The sequence below is a fragment of the Mirounga angustirostris genome, unplaced genomic scaffold (assembly GCF_029215605.1).
Source record: "Mirounga angustirostris isolate CCGP_5_RB_7025 unplaced genomic scaffold, mMirAng1.0.hap1 SCAF_3, whole genome shotgun sequence".
NCBI lineage: Eukaryota > Metazoa > Chordata > Mammalia > Carnivora > Phocidae > Mirounga > Mirounga angustirostris.
In genome coordinates this window covers 55029074-55048173 of record NW_026991711.1, presented here as the reverse complement: position 1 = coordinate 55048173, position 19100 = coordinate 55029074, and the positions used below count along the sequence as shown (strand labels likewise).

At 37.2% G+C, this 19100-nt stretch overlaps 1 protein-coding gene across 1 annotated transcript in view; it reads right to left on the bottom strand.

Moving 5' to 3' along the window:
- GTF2F2 (general transcription factor IIF subunit 2) overlaps positions 1 to 19100 on the bottom strand; it is a 148429-nt gene that overhangs the window by 17498 nt on the left and 111831 nt on the right. Inside the window, exon 6 of the mRNA XM_045869481.2 lies at positions 12107 to 12206. Coding sequence (XP_045725437.1) covers positions 12107 to 12206 — 100 coding nt within the window. The remainder of the gene's footprint in view (positions 1 to 12106; positions 12207 to 19100) is intronic.

The following is a 19100-nucleotide window of genomic DNA, read 5'->3' as shown; positions in this document are numbered from 1 at the left end:
AACAGATGCAGTTTGGTAGGTGACATCTTTCAAAATTAAGGTTTTTTTGGGACAGGCAGGGAATTAAAAGGAGGGCAGGTTATAAAAAAGGTTCTCTAGGAAGTGCAAAGTTTGAGAAGCACTGGTAAAAGGAAAAGAATGAGGGCAGTGAGGCATTTTCTCCTCCCGACTCTGTGTGATCTTGAACTTGTTTCTTCTGTAACATGAAGCTTACTAATAGAAAAGGGTAAATACATACTCAGTACTCAGGCACAAGCAAACTCTTTTTCCAAAATCCCCATTTTATCTTAAAATTCATGTGAACTCTAAATTCACCTGCATAATACACTTTTATTTGTAATACAAAAATAAGGGGTGCCTGGGTGGCTCAGTTGTTAAGCGTCTGCCTTTGGCTCAGGTCATGATCCCAGGGTCCTGGGATCGAGCGAGACACAGAGAGAGAGGGAACACAAGCAGGGGGAGTAGGAGAGGGAGAGAGAGAAGCAGGCTTCCCGCTGAGCAGGGAGCCTGATGCGGGACTCGATCCCAGGACACTGGGATCATGACCTGAGCCGAAGGCAGACACTTAATGACTGAGCCACCCAGGCGCCCCAAATAAATAAAATCTTTAAAAAAATAAATATCTCTCATTCAAATAAAAATGACACTCTAGGAGCAAGTGGTATTTGTCCTGTAGTTTTGTGTACCTCTATGCACCCCAGTTTGAAAGCAGTGGCACTTTTCAAAGAGTGTATAAACCCTCTCCTAGAGATGTGATCCAGAGATTTGATCATTTGAAAAAAAAATTTACTTTTTATTAAGGCAACCTATTGAATGGGAGAAGATATTTGCAAATTATATATCCAATAAGGAGTTAATATCCAAAATATATAAAGAACTTTTACAACTTAACACCAAAAAACCCCCACCCCAATCTGATTAAAAAATAGGAAGGAGACCTGAGTAGACATTATTCCAAAAACACATGGTCAACACACACAAGAAAGATGCTCAACATCACTAATCATCAGCAAAATATAAACTAAAACCACAATGAACTATCACCTTATACCTGTCAGAATGGCTAAAATAAAAAAGGCAAGAAATAACAAGTGTTGGCAAGGATGTAGAGAAAAGGGAACTCTCACACATTGCTGGTGGGAATGTAAATTAGTACGCTGTGAAAAACAGCATGGAGGTTCCTCAAAAATTAAAAACAGAAATACCATATGATCCAATAATTCCACTACTGGCTATTTACTCAAAGAAAAGGAAAACACTAAATCAAAAAAATATATGCATCTCTATGTTTATTGCAGCATTATTTACAATAGCCAAGATATGGAAGCAACTTAAGAGTCCCCATCAATAGACAAATGGTTAAGAAAAATGTGGTGTGTAATGGAATATTATGCAGCCATAAAAAGGATGACATTGTGCCATTTGCAACAACACAGATGGACCTAGAAGGCATTATTGCTGAGTGAAATAAATCAGACTAAGACAAATACCATATGATTTCACTCATGTGAAATTTAAAAAACAAATGAGTAAACAAATAAAAAGAATCAGACCTATAAATACAGGAGAGCAAACTGACGGCTGCCAGAGGGGTGAGGAGATGGGCAAAGGGGAGTAGGAGATACAGGCTTCCAGTTACAGAATAAGTCATGGGAATACAAGGCACAGCATAGGGAACACAGTCAATGATACTGCAATAGCGTTGTATGATGACAGATGGTAGCTACACAAGTGGTGAGCTGAACACAGCATAATGTACAGAGGAAGTGAATCACTATGCTGTACACCTGAAACTAACGTAACATTGTGTGTCAACTACACTAAAATAGAACACTTTTTTAAAAACGTACTCTTCACTGCAAACATGCAACTTATATTCACTCCAGTTGGTTAAACTTTTAATTTTTAAAGAAACACTTCATTTTGATAAAGCATAAAGTATATTAGAGGAAATACATATAAACCAAAGCAGCCCACCTAGTAAATAAAGCATCAGAAGGCTGGGTGAAAGCTGCCAGAGAACAATCTCCTGTGCATCAAATGGAATTAGCTATAATCTAGGGACTAGCTTCAAAAAAAATAAAATGCACTTCAAAACCTAAATTACTGCATAAATTCCAGCTTGATAATTAGGCTTACTCTCTGTATTTTAACAATAGAGATTTGTTATAAAAGAGATAAAATTTAGTTTCTATTGATGTTAAAACTAAAAATATATCTTATACATAATCAGAGACTTTCAAATTAGTGGCACAGATAACGGACAATGGTGAGTATCCTTCAATTAAAATTAGGAGATAGGGAGAAAGAACTTAATTGTCTTGATTTTTTGGATATGTGCATCTTGGGAGTAAAACTCAAAATCCATTAATCTCAACAGATTAAGCATGGACTGTGTGTTCGGATGCACTAAAATATAGGTGAAATAAGATTGTCTCTTTTGAAAGGCAGCCCTTTCTTAGGGTTCTTATATTAAAATATATAGAGGGGACAAACATTGTAATAGCAGAGCACAGAGCCACCTTTGGACAAGATCATGATGCTGAGAAAGGCGCAAATGCATGACAAAGGGCTGTGTTGTTGGGGAGGAATGTGGGTGGATTCAAGATTCTCTGGGTGGCATGAAAGAAACAACATGGACAGCTCCAGGGGACTTATTAGAGAAAAGCAGAGTGACTACAAGAGCTAGAAGCAAGACTGGAGAGGAGAGAGACCAGAGCAACCCATGACCGAGGAGAAAATCCAAGTCTTCCCAATGTGGGGAAGATGGAAAAACAGATGAAAACATGCATTTAAGTACGAAGGCAGAAGTAGAGTGGCTGTCCCAATTCAGTGAGAAAGGAGGCTAAAGAGATAGCAAAGACTCAAAGGGATGGACCTGAGGTCCATTCAAGAATTTTCTCTCTCTAGGGTCAAAAGAAGGACAGAAGTGGGGTGGCCGGCTGGCTCTGTCGGTAGAGCGTGTGACCCTTGACCTTGAGGTCATGAGTTCAGGCCCTATGTTAGGGATAAAACTTACTTTAAAAAAAAAAGAAAGAAAGAAAAAGAAGAAGGATAGAAGCAAGAGAACATCAGGGAGAAAGTAAGCATGATAGGCCAGGACAAAACCCACAAATCCAAGCAGGAGGGTCTTTGGATTAAATACAGAAATATCATGGAATGCCTTAAGGGATTAATATTTTAAGCCCTGCTTTGCTGACCAATATCTAAAATACGTATTTTCGCTGTTTACAATTGTACTTAGTTTGCATTCTGAAACCTCCTTCCACTGTTGCACCTCATTTGAATAGTTTCATGTTTTGTATTAAGATGAACAATCCAGAAAAGGCGACTGCTAAAAAAGAGAGAAAAAGAGAGAAGTTTGGACCAGGAGGTAAGTTGTTACAACCCTTTACTCTAGTCAGATGTGGGATAAGAAAAACTTGGATCTGGAAAAATAAAGGGAGCCAGAACCAGATGAAGGAAGGGTGAGGAAAGCCTACAGCCTTCCCACAGGCTTAAGTGGGATGTGGGCCAGAGGCCACAGGTCCTCAAGAAAAATAATACAAAGGAAGTGAGGACCTCACAAAGGTCCAGTGTTAGGCTTTTATACTCTGCATGAAGCCACGGTTGTATGATATTCTGTGTGTCCTCCTGTCCCAGCTTTAATTTATGCTGAGAGAAAGAGGAAGAGTTAAATTCAGGAAACAGTAAAGAAAACTGATGGTATATTCAGCTTCCACCCTTAGTAGATACTTCCTTGTGTGAAATGCTTGGAGAAGCTAGGAAGATTAATAGGAAAAATGTTTTCAAATACAGATGATCCCCAACTTCCAATGGTTCAATTTAGGATTTTTCAGCTTTATGATGGTGCGAAAGCAATATGCATGCAGTAGAAACCGTAATTTGAGTTTTGAATTTGGATCCTTTCCCGGGCTAGCAATGTGCTGTACGATGCTCTTTCGTGCACGTGGCAGCCAGCTGTAGCTCCTGGCCAGCCATGCTGCCACCAAACAACCCGTACACTTAAAACCATTCTGTTTTACTTTCAGAACAGTACTCAATGCATTACGTGAGATCTTCAACACTTCATTATGGAATGCGCTTGGTGTTAGATGATTCTGCCCAAATGTAGGCTAATGTAAATGTTCTTACCACATTTCAGGTAGGCTAGTCTAAGCTATGGTGTTTTGGTAGGTTAGGTGTATTAAATGCATTTTTGACTTACGATGTTTTCAATTTTGACTGAAACCCCACCAAAAACTGAGGCAGATCTATAAAGAAATCTGCTGATAAAGCAAGATGGCCCACTTCAGAGAGGGCATACACTCTAATTGGTAGTGGAAAGAAAAGCCTTCCAAGTGTTTGTTATCAAGTTGTCCAACCCGAGAGCCAAATGCCAGATCCAAGAGGGCCTGAATCAAAGGTAAGAATTTAGAATAAGTTGGAAAGGAACTTTGCTTCAATCTCAAAATTACTGAATTCAACACTGGTGCTTTCCTACTTTAAATTTGGGGGAAAGCAGACTAGAAATGTTCTGTGTTAACTGTGTTTGTTGATGGCTCAATTCCTGGGGGCAGTGCAACCTAACTTTACTTTTGCTTAGTGGAATAAAAACACTTAAAAGTATAATATGAAAACCCAGGCATATAAAATAATAACAGCAACAACCAAATGGCAATATTATTCCTTATTAGAGAAACTGAAGTACTAGGAATTTAATTCTACACTTATTTAAAAACAAAAGGCAAATGGCAAAATTTGATGTCCTCAGGGCCCATACTGCAGGATAACCTATAGAAGACTGTCTTAAAACAAAATTTTTTATAGTATAGCATTAGTTAAATCTTTTTTGATAATGTCCAAGGCAGACTCATAATCTAAATTCTGCTCTGTAGTAGCAAGTAGTTCCAATGGATGTATGTATAATTAAAATTATATACACACACACATACATGTATATATGCATAACTATTCAAAAATTGTCATTAAATTATTAATAACTTTACACTTAGGAAAAAACTAAGGTCCTGAGATAGCTTTTCTTTTTAAAACTAAACAGTATAGAAATGGTCATCTTAATATCATACTTACAATGTTGTACTACTGATAAAATTAATTCTACAAATAAACTACAAATGATATGAACTGGTTTATTAAGGAGAAGACTACAGTGTTGCGATAATGTTAATTCTCTTTTTAGCTCTTTTCCTTTTAGGCATTTTGTTTTGTCCTGGTGCACCAGCATGGTAGGGAAATGATGCTACTCAAAACAGTCACATATCTAACTTTTTAGCAGCCACCACAAAATGTTAGTAGGATAGTTACTGGACTAGAAATGGCTATGTGAATTTTAATTATCGCTATTATATCTGCCCCAGTGACCACAGATCAACTGCATAATCAGCTGCACAGAAATAACTGTCAATTCAGAAAGGACTTTAAATTTAGTCTCCACTTAAAAATTTTATAATCCAAAAATATCTATCATACACAATAATTTTTCTTTCACAACAGAAAACAAATTATTCAGGACTAAGATGCAACTAAATGTTGAAATCCATTGTGGTGTAGTATAGAGATACTCAACCATCATTACTGAAAACTTACTGACTAAAATTATAAAAGCCACCCACTGCCAATTAAAATATTGTATTACAGATGTCTGTAAATTTCTAGATTGTTGTTTGCAGAAATACTTTGATTGCTTTGTCAAGGCAGTCCTTGTGGAAGCTTTTAAACTTTTGAAAGGAGCATGACAGCCTTGAGATCATGGTTTGCATTTAAATTCTTACAAAAGATCCTCCTCACCCCTAATGCTTCTATTTCTGCCTAGTGTGTTGTTATATTTTGGGAGGAAATTAATTCTTTAGAGTCACTCAGTTCTTGGTGTGCAAATTCAAATGGACAAAGCACGTAGCATACTTCTACTAATACTAGGCAAATATTGCTGAAAAGCCTTTATGATCTAGTCCTGTAGGCATCTATTATTCACTGAGCAAAATTCCAAATTTATACATACATATACTAAAAAACCAAAACCACCACAACAAAACAAACCCAACAATCTTTGTTCTGAAGACTAACAAAGTTGGTTGCCACACTGGAGGAAACAGTGTGTGCATAAAAAATAAATTTTCTTTCAGGGCGGCTGGGTGGCTCAGTTGTTAAGCATCTGCCTTCGGCTCAGGTCATGATCCCAGGGTCCTGGGATTGAGCCCCGCATTGGGCTCCCTGCTCTGCAAGAAGCCTGCTTCTCCCCTTCCCACTCCCCCTGCTTGTGTTCTCTCTCTCGCTGTGTCTCTGTCAAATAAATAAATAAAATCTTAAAAAGAAAAAGAAAACCTCCCTTAAAAAAAATTAAAAAAAATAAATTTTCTTTCTAGTTTCTGGAGATTTACCTCAAGATTTTATATAATCATTCGACTCCCTCCAACAATAATTTTCTAGTTAAGCTCTTCTAATTCTCTATCACTTTCTGACCAAGAGTTCTTGCCAGGAAAAGGAAGGGAAAGAGAAATCTTTATTTTTATTTTTTTATTTTTTTATTTTTTCTTAAAGATTTTATTTATTTATTTGAGAGAGAGAGAGAATGAGAGACAGAGAGCATGAGAGGGAGGAGGGTCAGAGGGAGAGGCAGACTCCCTGCCAAGCAGGGAGCCCGATGCGGGACTCGATCCCGGGACTCCAGAATCATGACCTGAGCCGAAGGCAGTCGCTTAACCAACTGAGCCACCCAGGCTCCCCGAGAAATCTTTTTTTAAAGCTAGGGGACAGAAAGGATGATAAAGACAAGAAAATATTAACTCTTTTTAAAAACCTTAGGTTTGGTGGAGACTTCCTGGTCTCCTCTCAGGTATCATTTTTGCCCCTACCCCAACAAGATGGCAGAGAGAACTATGAAGTTCCCATTTCTGTGTCAGTGGCTGCATGCTACAATTACCCAGGGAACGTGAAAAATTTTAAGATAGTTCGCCTTCACAGATCAATTAAAATCAATCTCTGGGGACACCTGGGTGGCTCAGTTGATTAAGCGACTGCCTTCGGATTGGGTCATGATCCCAGGGTGCTGGGATCAAGTCCTGCATTGGGCTCCTTGTTCAGCGGGGAGCCTGCTTCTCCCTCTGCCTGTTCTGCCTGCCGCTCTCCCTGCTTGTGTTCTCTGACAAATAAATAAAATCTTAAAAAAAATAAATAAAATAATAAATCAATCCTGGAGGTTATTTTTCTTTTTAAAAAGCTTCCCAGGGGATTCTAGTGTATAGCTAGCACTAACAAACACTATCTAGATAATAGAAGATAGAATTCCTTATGAGTAAAGTCCTAAGACTGTAGACAACGTCTGAGAATGCTTGTGAAATTTACACATGCTAAATGATGATGCACACAAAGCCAACAAAACCACATACAGAAGCACCTTTACCTGTAATCGGAGATGGAGGGAGCTGGAAGGAATCTTAAACATCAGCTAATTCTATGTATATCAATAGGTAAACTGTAAAAAGGTACTTCTATATTTATATGCACAGATATTTTAAAGTACACATAAACAAGGAATTTAAAGAGATGAAATAAAAATAAAACATTATTTTAAGATTAAGTTTTAATTTGTCAAAATTACAAAATACGTTTTAGTTTTGTTCTCAAAATACAGCAATCTGCTTCACATTCTGGATGCTTAGTTTTTAAGTGAATTGCAAACCGTAGTAGCTTTGTACCAGCAATAGCTAATATGACTTAAGGTCCAACACACACAAAAGGTTAAGGGTCACTATGTCAGTTATCTCCAATAAGCCAAACCTCCAGGCCTTGGCGGTGGTGGCAGCAGGGGACCTGCAGGCTATAATTCCAAGAGTCCCTTCCTAGCTGGTTTCCAGCTGCGGTTCTGCCAATGGGAGAATGAAAGTAGGAGGAAAGGAGATTTTTTTTTCTTTTTTGTGCATTCTGTACCTCCGGCAGCAGCAGCTTCCTTATCTCTGGTAACCAATCCCCCTTCTCCAGCCCTTCCATTTTGTATTCGTAAAGCATGTGTAACCAATTCCCTACAGTTAATCCCTTTCTGCTTGAAAATCTAGAGCTGTTTTTGTTTCCATGATAGACATTAACTGAATCATCACTAAAGATGGGGGATGACAAGCCACATTGAAAATGAGATTGCTAATTTCCTTTTTGGAAGGGCCAAGAGTACTTGTTACATCAGATTACATCATCACTGCTTCTACCTCACACAATGACTGAAAAAGAGGTCATTTCAGAACAGAAGTGTCAGTTTTTCCACTTTCTTGTTCACATATATTTGCTTTATTAATATATTTACAGTTTATTTGCAGGAACATTTAAACCATTTGTTCATTTTTTTAAGATTGAATTTAGCTAATAATAGGTACCATAATCTATAAACCTCTGAATTTAGCACCAAACCTAAAAAGCTGAAGGCAAATGAAAACGTGAGGTGTTGGAAGCACCAACGTCAATCCATCAGTGCTGCAACATTTCTACTCTTCTGTTGAAAATGGCTGACTAGCACAGGGGCTGCATAAGGGTGCTAGGGTCAATCCACACCATATTTCTAAGGCTCAATTTCCTTCTTTTATGATGTGAAAAACAAGGTAAATACAAGTTTCAATATTCCCCCCCCCTCACTCAATGGGTCCTCCTGAAAAATCCTACTTTGACAACCCATTATTTCCCAAAGTTTGCTTTTACTACTACAAAGGATAGGGAAAGGGGAATTTAATGTTCAAATGTTTGCAAAATATAGGATTAAACAAATTCCAAGGCCCCTAATTTCAATATATTAAAGTGTCCATTTTGAAGAGGATACAATCAGAATCTACAAGTCTTTTTTTTTTTTTTTTTTTTTTTTTTTAAAGATTTCATTTATTTATTTGAGAGAGAGAATGAGAGACAGAGAGCACGAGAGGGAGGAGGGTCAGAGGGAGAAGCAGACTCCCCGCCGAGCAGGGAGCCCGATGCGGGACTCGATCCAGGGACTCCAGGATCATGACCTGAGCCGAAGGCAGTGCTTAACCAACTGAGCCACCCAGGCGCCCTCTACGAGTTCTTTTAACTCCTTTTTTCAAGAAGACTCTCATAAGATTGGTGTGTGTTTGTTTTTTTTTTTTTTAAAGATTTTATTTATTTATTTGTTTGTTTGAGAAAGAGAGCGCATGAGCACAACCAGGTGGAGGCAGAGGGATAAGCAGATTCGTCACTGAGCAGGGAACCTGACTGACCCAGGGCTCAATCCCAGGACCCAAGGATCATGACCTGAGCCGAAGACAGATGTTTAACTGACTGAGCCACCCAGGTGCCCCAAGGTTAGTGTTTCAAAACTTACTTTGGTAAATGCTGACCTAGATGAACTAGTAGTTTCAGAAATGTAATGAAGATTTAAGGCAGAAGAAAACCATTTACAGAGAAACCTAACAGGTCATATCCTATAGGTAAGGCAAGAATTTTCAGGGCCAAGCTTGCAAGGAAGGAGCATTCTAAAATAAAATGCTAATCATATATTCTGTTTGGTCCAATAAATACTTTCTGAATGGCAAGTATGGTAGGTATTACATCCCAGATAGTCTGTGAACTAAAGAGATAAATTTGAATTTAATGCTTAGAAGAGCTCCATATACAAAGTGGGAGTTCAAATATTAAGAGATGATTACATATATATTCTACATACAGTTGACCCTTGAACAACACAGGTTTGCACTGTGTGGATTTTTTAAGTTTATTGCCCCAGCGTGTTTTTTTTCAATAAACACAATACAATACTATAAATGTATTTTCTCTTCCTTGTAGAAGAGAATTATTTTTTAATAACATTTTATTTTCTCTAGCTTATTTTATTGTAAGAATATAGTATATAATGCATATAACATTTAAAATGTGTTAATTGATTGTTTATATTACCAGAAGGGCTTCCAATTAAGTTAAGTTTTTGGGGAGTCAAAAGTTATAACATGGATTTGACTGGGTGTGTAAGCGGGGGGGCCAGTGACCCAAACCCCCGAATTGCTCAAGGGTCAACTATGTATGTAAATTTATTTATGTGCCATAGGTGGGTGGAAAAGGTTTTGGGGGTAAATGCAAGGTGGGTTCTTTCTGATCAAATGCAGGGATAGTTTTACAAATACATATGCTATTTTCCATGCCCTCTTTCAATTTTTGTAGAAATTTTTTTCCTTACGTTTATCCTAAACATTGTATTCAAAGAACCTCAACTGTTACAATGAAATACCAGGCTTTATATATTTCACCTGGTAAAACCGAAAACATTTCAACATTTAACGACTGAGCCACGAGGCGCCCCGGATTTAAAATTTTTATAGAACGTCTTGATTATGTAACCTCTAAGTCATCCTCATTGAATTATGTTGATGTTTCTCAATCTTTTAATAAATCAAAGCCTCCTCCTGATAAAAATAACAAAAGCTTTATACTCTTTCTATAGTTGATATTATACTATAATAGTGAATATGTTTTTAAAAGCTATGCAGGTGCCTCCATTCATTCTGATACACTCCCATAGTGGAAAAAATTCACAAAACATTCAAATAATGCAGTATGATAGATTATAGTCAATCTTTATTTTTATAAACAAAATCTTTTGAAAGATTACTATATGGCTCATTGCTAATAACTACATTAGTATAATGACTCACTGATGCCATGACAACCTTAACCTGCCACTTAATGTTAAAAAATCTTTAAAGTGGATGGTACAGCATTACATCCTAACATGGAGTTCAGAATACAATGTATTTAAACTTGCTTTAGTAGTAAAAAGAAAATATAAAAACATCCTAAAAATATGAGATTTGGAGTTCATCTTCTACATCTGCCAACTGGATATAGTGCGAGGATCACTAAGAATATGACTCTGGGGCACCTGGGTGGCTCAGTTGGTTAAGCGACTGCCTTCGGCTCAGGTCATGATCCCTGGGATCGAGTCCCGCATCGGGCTCCCCCTGCTCTGCGGGGAGCCTGCTTCTCCCTCTGCCTCTGCCTGCCACTCACCCTGCTTGTGCTCTCTCTCTGTGTCAAATAAATAAATAAAATCTTTATAAATAAATAAATAAATAAATAAATAAATAAATAAATAAATAAATAAAAGAATATGACTCTGATACTAGCTAATGCCAGCTTTGCTTGACCCAAGGCAGATTTTCCTTTTGCCTCATCAATGGTGGGAGCAGCTCATCATGGCCCGGCACTAACACTCTTTCCTAGCTTTCTTACTTTTCTTATTCCAACAAAAAAGCTTTACTGCCCACTGTAACAATTCGACAATACATACTCACTATGATGATTCCAACAATTCAAAAAGACTTTATAAAGAAGAAAATTAGGATAAAATAATTCTAGCTCCTATCATCCAAAAATAATGTTAAAGTATTTAATCTTAATTTTGGACATTTGTTTCCAATCTTTGCCTGTCTTAAAGAACAGAGAGAAATGCTACTGTATATCTCAGAACAGTGCCTAGTGACCCTTAAATGCTACTGTATAACTCAGAACAGTGCCTAGCACAAAATATGTATATATGTGTGTATTGTATATTATAATATATGTAGTTATATGTAAGATATACTTCAATAAAAATGGTTTAAATACCTATACAGGCAGTCCTCACTTTGCATGGTAATGTGAGACCACAAAAATGCCTGTGAAAGTTGCAACTATGCAAAGCAATCTTAATAATCACTGGGAAAAATCACTATTTTTCCAGGAAAAATTACTATTGTTTCAGACTTATAAAATTTGTCAATACATTAAAAATCCCTAGCTATAAAGGTATGGAAAAATGAAAAAAAGTATTAAAACTAGTATTTATTAAGGACATCGTAATTTAAAACATTAAAAACACCAAAAAATGAAGTGTTTTATTTCTTTGAAAAATTTATCAAGAGTAGTTTGAACAGTGGTTGCCTTCTTCTCATTGTTTAACTTAGGATACAGAGTGAACTCTTCTCCATGCTTGGTAAATCATCAGATTCCTTACTTAGTCTAGATAACTCAAGCATTTAACAGCAGGTGTGTGGCTAAGGTCCTTTTAAAACCGAAGAGTCTATGATACAGAAAAGAATAAAGATATAACAGAGTGAAAAAAGACATGAAGACTTACATTGTACTGATGATTAGCAACAGGTTTATAATTGGTTGTCACAATTTTGTCCAGTTGTTGTGATAACCTTACAGGTTTGGAAGATTCTTCTATTTGCAATCTGAAAAACAGAAGGCATTATTAACAAACTTATTTATTAGAGTGGAACCTGAAGAGTTATTCCTATAATTCTTCTTACTCAATACTTAACATATAAAAAGTAACCTCAAAAGCTCTACCAATCTTAATATAATACTTCAAAAAAACACTGAATGTATATGACTATAATGCAGAAACCACAGCATAAGCTAAACATATAACTATCTCATTATAATTCTATGACTTGTTTCTAATCCTAGCCTACACAGTCAAGTCTTAATTACTAAAACCAACGAAGCTAACCAGCCTTAAATTTCTGGAAAAAAAAATCTGCATGTAAAAATGAATTATCTTAAATTATATGGTATAAACCTAATCAAGTTATTAATTTAAAATTCCATTCGCTTGATAAGAGATAAAGATAAAGATAATATGCTGACACTCAGGTCTAATGGTTTCTGTATTGGACAGCACAGATACAGAACATTTCCATCATCAAATAAACTTCTACTGGACAGCATTGGTATGGAACTATTGCAGACCTCCATCTAAATTAAAATATAACTCGGGGCGCTTGGGTGGCTCAGTCGGTTAAGTGGCTGCCTTCGGCTCAGGTCATGATCCCGGGGTCCTGGGATCGAGCCCCACATGGGGCTCCCTGCTCGGCGGGAAGTCTGCTTCTCCCTCTCCCACTCCTCCCTGCTTGTGTTCCCTCTCTCACTGTCTCTCTAATAAATAAATAAAACCTTAAAAAAAAAAAATCAAAATATAACTCAAAATACCACCTCCAGGGAAAAGCCATAAACGTATTACTTTAAATTCTCTTGTTCAATAGAACAGGAACTAAAAATAATTTTCATTTAAAATTCCTTTTAAAAGCCCAACTTGCAGTATAAAAAGTACCTTTTTAAATTTTTTAAAATTTATTCATTTGAGAGAAAGAGAGAAAGCTCCTGTGAGGGCAGGAGCAAGGGGGAAAGGTCACTGGGAGAGGGAGAAGCAGACTCCCTGCTCAGCAGGGAGCCTGAAGGGGGGTTCGATCCTAGGACCCTGGGGATCACGACCTGAACTGAAGGCAGACACTTAACCGACTGAGTCACCCAGGCGCCCCAAAAAGTACCTGTTTTTATAACATTATTATTTTATTCTTTGCATGAAGCTAATTATCTATTTGCTTCTGCCTACTTTTAGGTACGTAACACCAAAATACTCAGAAGAATTTAGATATATAGCAACTGCTTTTTTAAATGTAAAAGTTATAAATACTGTAAGTTTTGGTTTTACTGTGATCCCCAAATTCAGTATAGTCATTCCTGTGTTGAAACATATTTAAATTCTTCTAATTATTTATAAATCCGTAACATTTCAACATATGATGTTGATTGTAAGTATAAAATGATTATAAGTACTCTGGAAATGTCTTTAGAAACTTACTGTATATGTTACCATAAATCATACAGATAATGTTACTTTGCTTTTCATGAGCCAAATATACTTTCTGTGAACCATAAAGAAAGTACTAGCAAGAGGTCTTGAGGACATCTTGGGGATGTCCACCCAAAGATGGACTTGGACTTATACTCCTTCAGTGGTCTTTTAACTGTTCTTGGATGAAGCACAAGCTCCTTCATGACTTCATATCCCTCTGGAATCTAGTCCCTGCTTATCTCTCCAGCTTTATCCACCATTCTCCCACATCTGCTTCAGACTGCAGCTTTGCCATGACCAGATTTTAGTAGAAGCCTCTTGCTGGCAGTCATCCAGCAAATGTTTACTGGGTGCCTATCTCTGCCAGGCACCGGGTCAGAGGTTGGGAATGCAGCAGTAAAGAAAAGACTTGCTTTAGTGGAAGACAAACATTAAACAAATGCTTATCTGTAACTAATAAACTGCAGAACTAAAAAAGAGCAGGGGGTTGGCATTATGACAACTGACGGCATACTGCTATGAAGTAAACATTAACCCTGGTGTGTGCACTTCAGGATAAGCTGGAGCAGGACTGCCCGTGCTTTTAACAGGTGGGGCGAAAAAATCAGGTGAAAATGACTCCTCCAAGCTGAGAAGACATCTCAAGGTGACTAAGAAAGAAACAAGTGAGTGAAGACAGGTGTAGGAATGTTTACAAAGGATTAGAACTAAGCATGTACAACTACAACTCCCTGAGGGGAAAAAAAAAATCAAGTGGCAGCCTGTTTCTGAACACCTCTTTGTGTTCTAATCTTAGCCCTGTCCCCTACCAGAATCAGTTCTCAGGGATTTGGCCTTCTAAATGGTAAACTATCTGTTATGCTTCCACCAAATTATCTTCCCTGTTTCAATCATCGCACTCCATAATTTGATCTTATGAGACATTCAAGGAGGGAGGCATGTACTAGCTCCTTCCTCCCACATTAAATGATTGTTCCTATTACTTCACAATTTGAAAATTCCTTGGGGTTTCCGTTTATTTCGGTAAGTGCATTTTTATAAGCGGTAACTTATTCTTGTCATACTCTTACACTTGAATTCATCTGCAGGCACTGCATCCTGATTCAGATTCAGGTGGCATACTTTCATTTCAATTCTAGTGCAACAGCTCTAAAAGCCAATGCTGTCATCCATAGTGTCATGCCATTTTTATCCTCAAAGTAGCTCATCTTTTAAATTTAGAAAGGAAAACACTGAATTAACTTTTTAAATAAAGAGCTCATATAAAAATGTAACCTTTGTATTATGGATTTAAAACATCAACTTCAAGAGTTTTGTTTTAACTAAAAGAGGATACCTTATGATTCAAAATTCAAAAGGTTAATCTTGGGGCTGAAAATTATGACATTTTTAAAGAACTAAATCTTTTTTTTTTTTTTTTAAGATTTTATTTATTTATTTGACAGAGAGAGCACAAGCAGGGGGAACAGTAGAGGGAGAGGAAGAAGCAGGCCCCCGCTGAGCAAGGAGCCTGAAGCGGGGCTTGATCCCAGGACCCTGGGATCATGACCTAAGCCGAAGGCAGACGTTCAACCATCTGAGCCACCCAGGCGCCCCAAAAGAACTAAATCTTAAAATACTTTAATAAACTTTGAATAGTTTAAAATAGGTTGGCAGGGATCTTAACACAAATAAATTCATTTAACATTATCCATGAAGTGTCAGAACAATTTGCAACTCCATTTCACCACTGAACAGTGTACTTAATTAAACATCACTTACCTCAACATGTCTTCAAAGTCAAAATAAGGTTTATCTGTGTTTGTGCAAAATAATAAAATTTTGAAATATTTGGTTTGTAAAGCTGAACAGCAAAGTACATATAGAGGTTGTAGGCTGGACTGAGAGCAATCTAAAAGTTTCACTGTCCAGACCATTTAAAAAAAATGCGTCTTAACTTTTTCAGAAAAAATTTTAAATATGGTGTTATTTTCAAGAAACCGTAACACAAAAATCATATCCTGTGATTATTTAGGTGCAGCCAAACACCTAAAAAACACCTAAAAAAAAAAAAAAAAGGTGTTTTACCTTTGTTTTATAAACCATTAAAAAAAAAATACTTATGGGATGCCTGGGTGGCTCAGTCGGTTAAGTGTCTGCCTTCAGCTCAGGTCATGATCCCATGGTCCTGGGGCAGAGTCCCACGTCAGGGTCCAGGCTCAGTGGGGAGCCTGCTTCTCCCTCTCCCACTCCCCCTGCTTGTGTTCTCTTTCTCTGACAAATAAATAAATAAAATCTTTAAAAAAAATACTTAGTGCTAATTACTATCATCACTTCAGGACAATTTAGACTATACTTCCATCTCAGAAATTACTAGTCTTTCTGGAATTATTATCTAAAGAGCCAATTTTATCTCTTACTTCTTCCCATCAAAGAAAAAGCTCAAAGGCTATGTGACCTAAAAGCTGAAATACTAACAAAACAGTAACAAATTTATACAGACATTTAAAGAGCACTTACTATGTGTTGGAAACTGTGTTAAAAGTTTTACCTATATTATCTCAATCTCACTTTTTCCTTATCTCAATCCCACTTTTTCCTTATAGTAAGCAAAAAGAGAACCAGAACTCAGATCTTCCCCCCCCCCCGCCCCCGCTTTTACCTCAAGTTTCAAGCAGTTAATCTATAAAGTCCTTAACAGCATATGGTCTCTTCTATACAGTCTCCTAAAAGGCCATATAGCAGAATCAAACCTCTAATTAAAATCTCATTGATATAAAAATTAGAAAAAACTCATTGCGTTTAGTTCAAAATAAGTAATTCTCCTTAACACCCATCAATCTGCCTACACCTAGCCCAATTACATACATACATACATACAGAAGGGCACACTTTCCTTTTCAACACTGAAAAAAAGATTCCTATTAAGTTAATGTCACGAGTCATTAGGCTACAATCATGGTCCATAATCACTCTTACCAAAATCACTTAAAGATCTTCTTCATTATACTTTATTAAGATTTATGTACTATACTGGGAATTTGATTTTTAAATTATTTAGGATATTTCAGAAATACAAAGTCCATGTAAAAAAATAAAAGAATAGTAGCATAAGCATCTCCAAAATACTTTAAAGGATGAACACTGGTAAAATCTAACAAAAAAGGAAAAAGTCAAATTCTCTTGCTCAATATTGGCAGATTGCAGAAGAGAAGTCTACAAATTTTAGTCAATAGATCCTCCATTCACTTCCTTGGTAAGTACAGTGCATCCCATGTAAAAATAATTCAATAAATATTTGTTAAGCAAATGAACAAATGATACCACTATTGGACAATTAGATCACAAAGGAAAAGGGCAAAACCCATATTAAAAAGTCCCACATTAATGCCTGACTTTATACATGCAGGCTATTTGCTTAAGCAGAAAACCCTAAGTAACACTGCCTTGACTAATCTGGTTATCAACTATAGAATTATACAACTACAAAAAAACACTGAACAACAAATGTTTCCACCAGCAACTGCCAATGTAGGAGTCATTTGTGTTACAGCTGCATTTGATTGCAATTTATGCTATTCTTAAAATGACAGGTTTCACAAAAGAATGTGTATTTTCTTAAGATTTTGATTTCATTTTTAAAGGGAAAAGTAAAGCAGTGAAAGAGGTAAACGGTGCCTCCAGGGGGGAGAAGGAGGCTGACATTTTGTAGGGTGAGAGAAAGAGAGGTCTCAAGGCAAGGAGAAGCAGGACCAGCAGTGGAGCAACGGAACTGCCTATAAGCGAGAGCACGTACAGTTGGCCCAAAGTCAGGTGACAAAAGAGAAGTTTCAGAAGAAAGCCCAGCTTGGGAGCAGGCAGACAGAAGGGTGGGAGAAAGGCCAGGTGTGGTAATTACAAGGTGCCCGTGGAGCTGATTTACTAATATGAAAGGTTCTGATGACATCTAGTTTTAACACAGTCCACTAACAGGAAGTTTCAATGTTCTGAGACTAGGACACGAGAGCTCCTTGGAGGAACTGTAACAGCACACGTTTATCTATTAGAATGTGGATCTGAGTGGCAATGAGGAAATTTTACATCTTGCAATTGATGAGTAATTGAATTATATCCTTATCTGGCAGGGCAATTGGAAGGATTAAAGATAGCAAATATGAAATTAAGTAATTTAACTGTCTCTTACAAATATTTATTAATTATTTGTAAGCTTCATGAAAACAGGAACCTTGTTCATATCCCTAGGGCCTAGAATAGGCATGCAATATAACTGTGATGAGTAAATGAGAAAATAAAAGAGAAGAAAAGTTTTAGGCTGCATTCAATCGGAGAATGGCAATCTGGTCATCAAATCATAAGATTTGCAGCAATATACACTAACATTTAGATTTGGCATTTGAGAGAAGAGACTGTAAAATATATTAAGGTTTAATTTTCACTCTGTAGGAACAGACTCTCCATATCTACTTGCACTGCCTAATACAGTAGCCACTCGCACAATGCAGTTATTTAAATTAATTTAAATTAAAACTTAGCTCCTCAGGCACACCAACCACATTTTATATTGGACAAGACAGATAAAGAACACTTCTATCATTGCAGGAAGTTCAATCAGAGAATGACGAACCCAAAAATCTACAGGAACTTGTCAAGTAAAGTAGGAAGTACCAGTGAGAGATGGGGGCTGTGGTGAACTGGAAATGGAGCAAATGCTCCATCCCAAGTGGGCAATAAGTCCTTAGCTCTTACTTGACTGTTAGTCCGTAGGAATACAGGCAGAGTATTACCAGATCTTCTAATTACTCAAGAAAATGCAGAGTCAGGTTGTGGTGTGAAAGCATTTATTTAAACACTGCCAAGTAATTCAATTTTTATAAAAGGCAAACCCCAACCCCCAAACAAAATTAACCCCTCAGTACCAAAAAACATATACCAGCTATACCAGGTCACTAGTTTGCAGCCCTGTGACCTTCTAGATCCCAGGAGTTTTGTTTGCTTTTTGTTTTAAGCAAAGCAGCAGCAAAGAATTAAGAATTATTACTAGAAGTAGGAAAGTCATGACAGAAGGTGTAATAACCACCTGCATCAAGACTCTAGTCTTGGGGCGCCTGGGTGGCTCAGTTGTTAAGCGTCTGCCTTTGGCTCAGGTCATGATCCCAGGGTCCTGGGATTGAGCCCCACATGGGGCTCCCTGCTCAGCGGGAAGCCTGCTTCTCCTTCTCCCACTCCCCCTGCTTGTGTTCCCTCTCTCTGTCAAATAAATAAATAAAATCTTTAACCACCCCCCCCCCCCCACCCCAAACCAGCAGTTCCCTCCAACTCCAATCCCATGTTCCTATCCTAAAGAGAATCCCTGAACTGGCTGATAGACTCTCCTAGATTGTTCTTTGGGGAGTGCATTCCAGCCAGTAATCAGACTAATAATCAAAAAATAGTTCCTAAACAATACAGAAATTAGACAGTTCTTTGGCTTTTATAAAACTAACAATTTCATATGATTCAAGCTAACAGC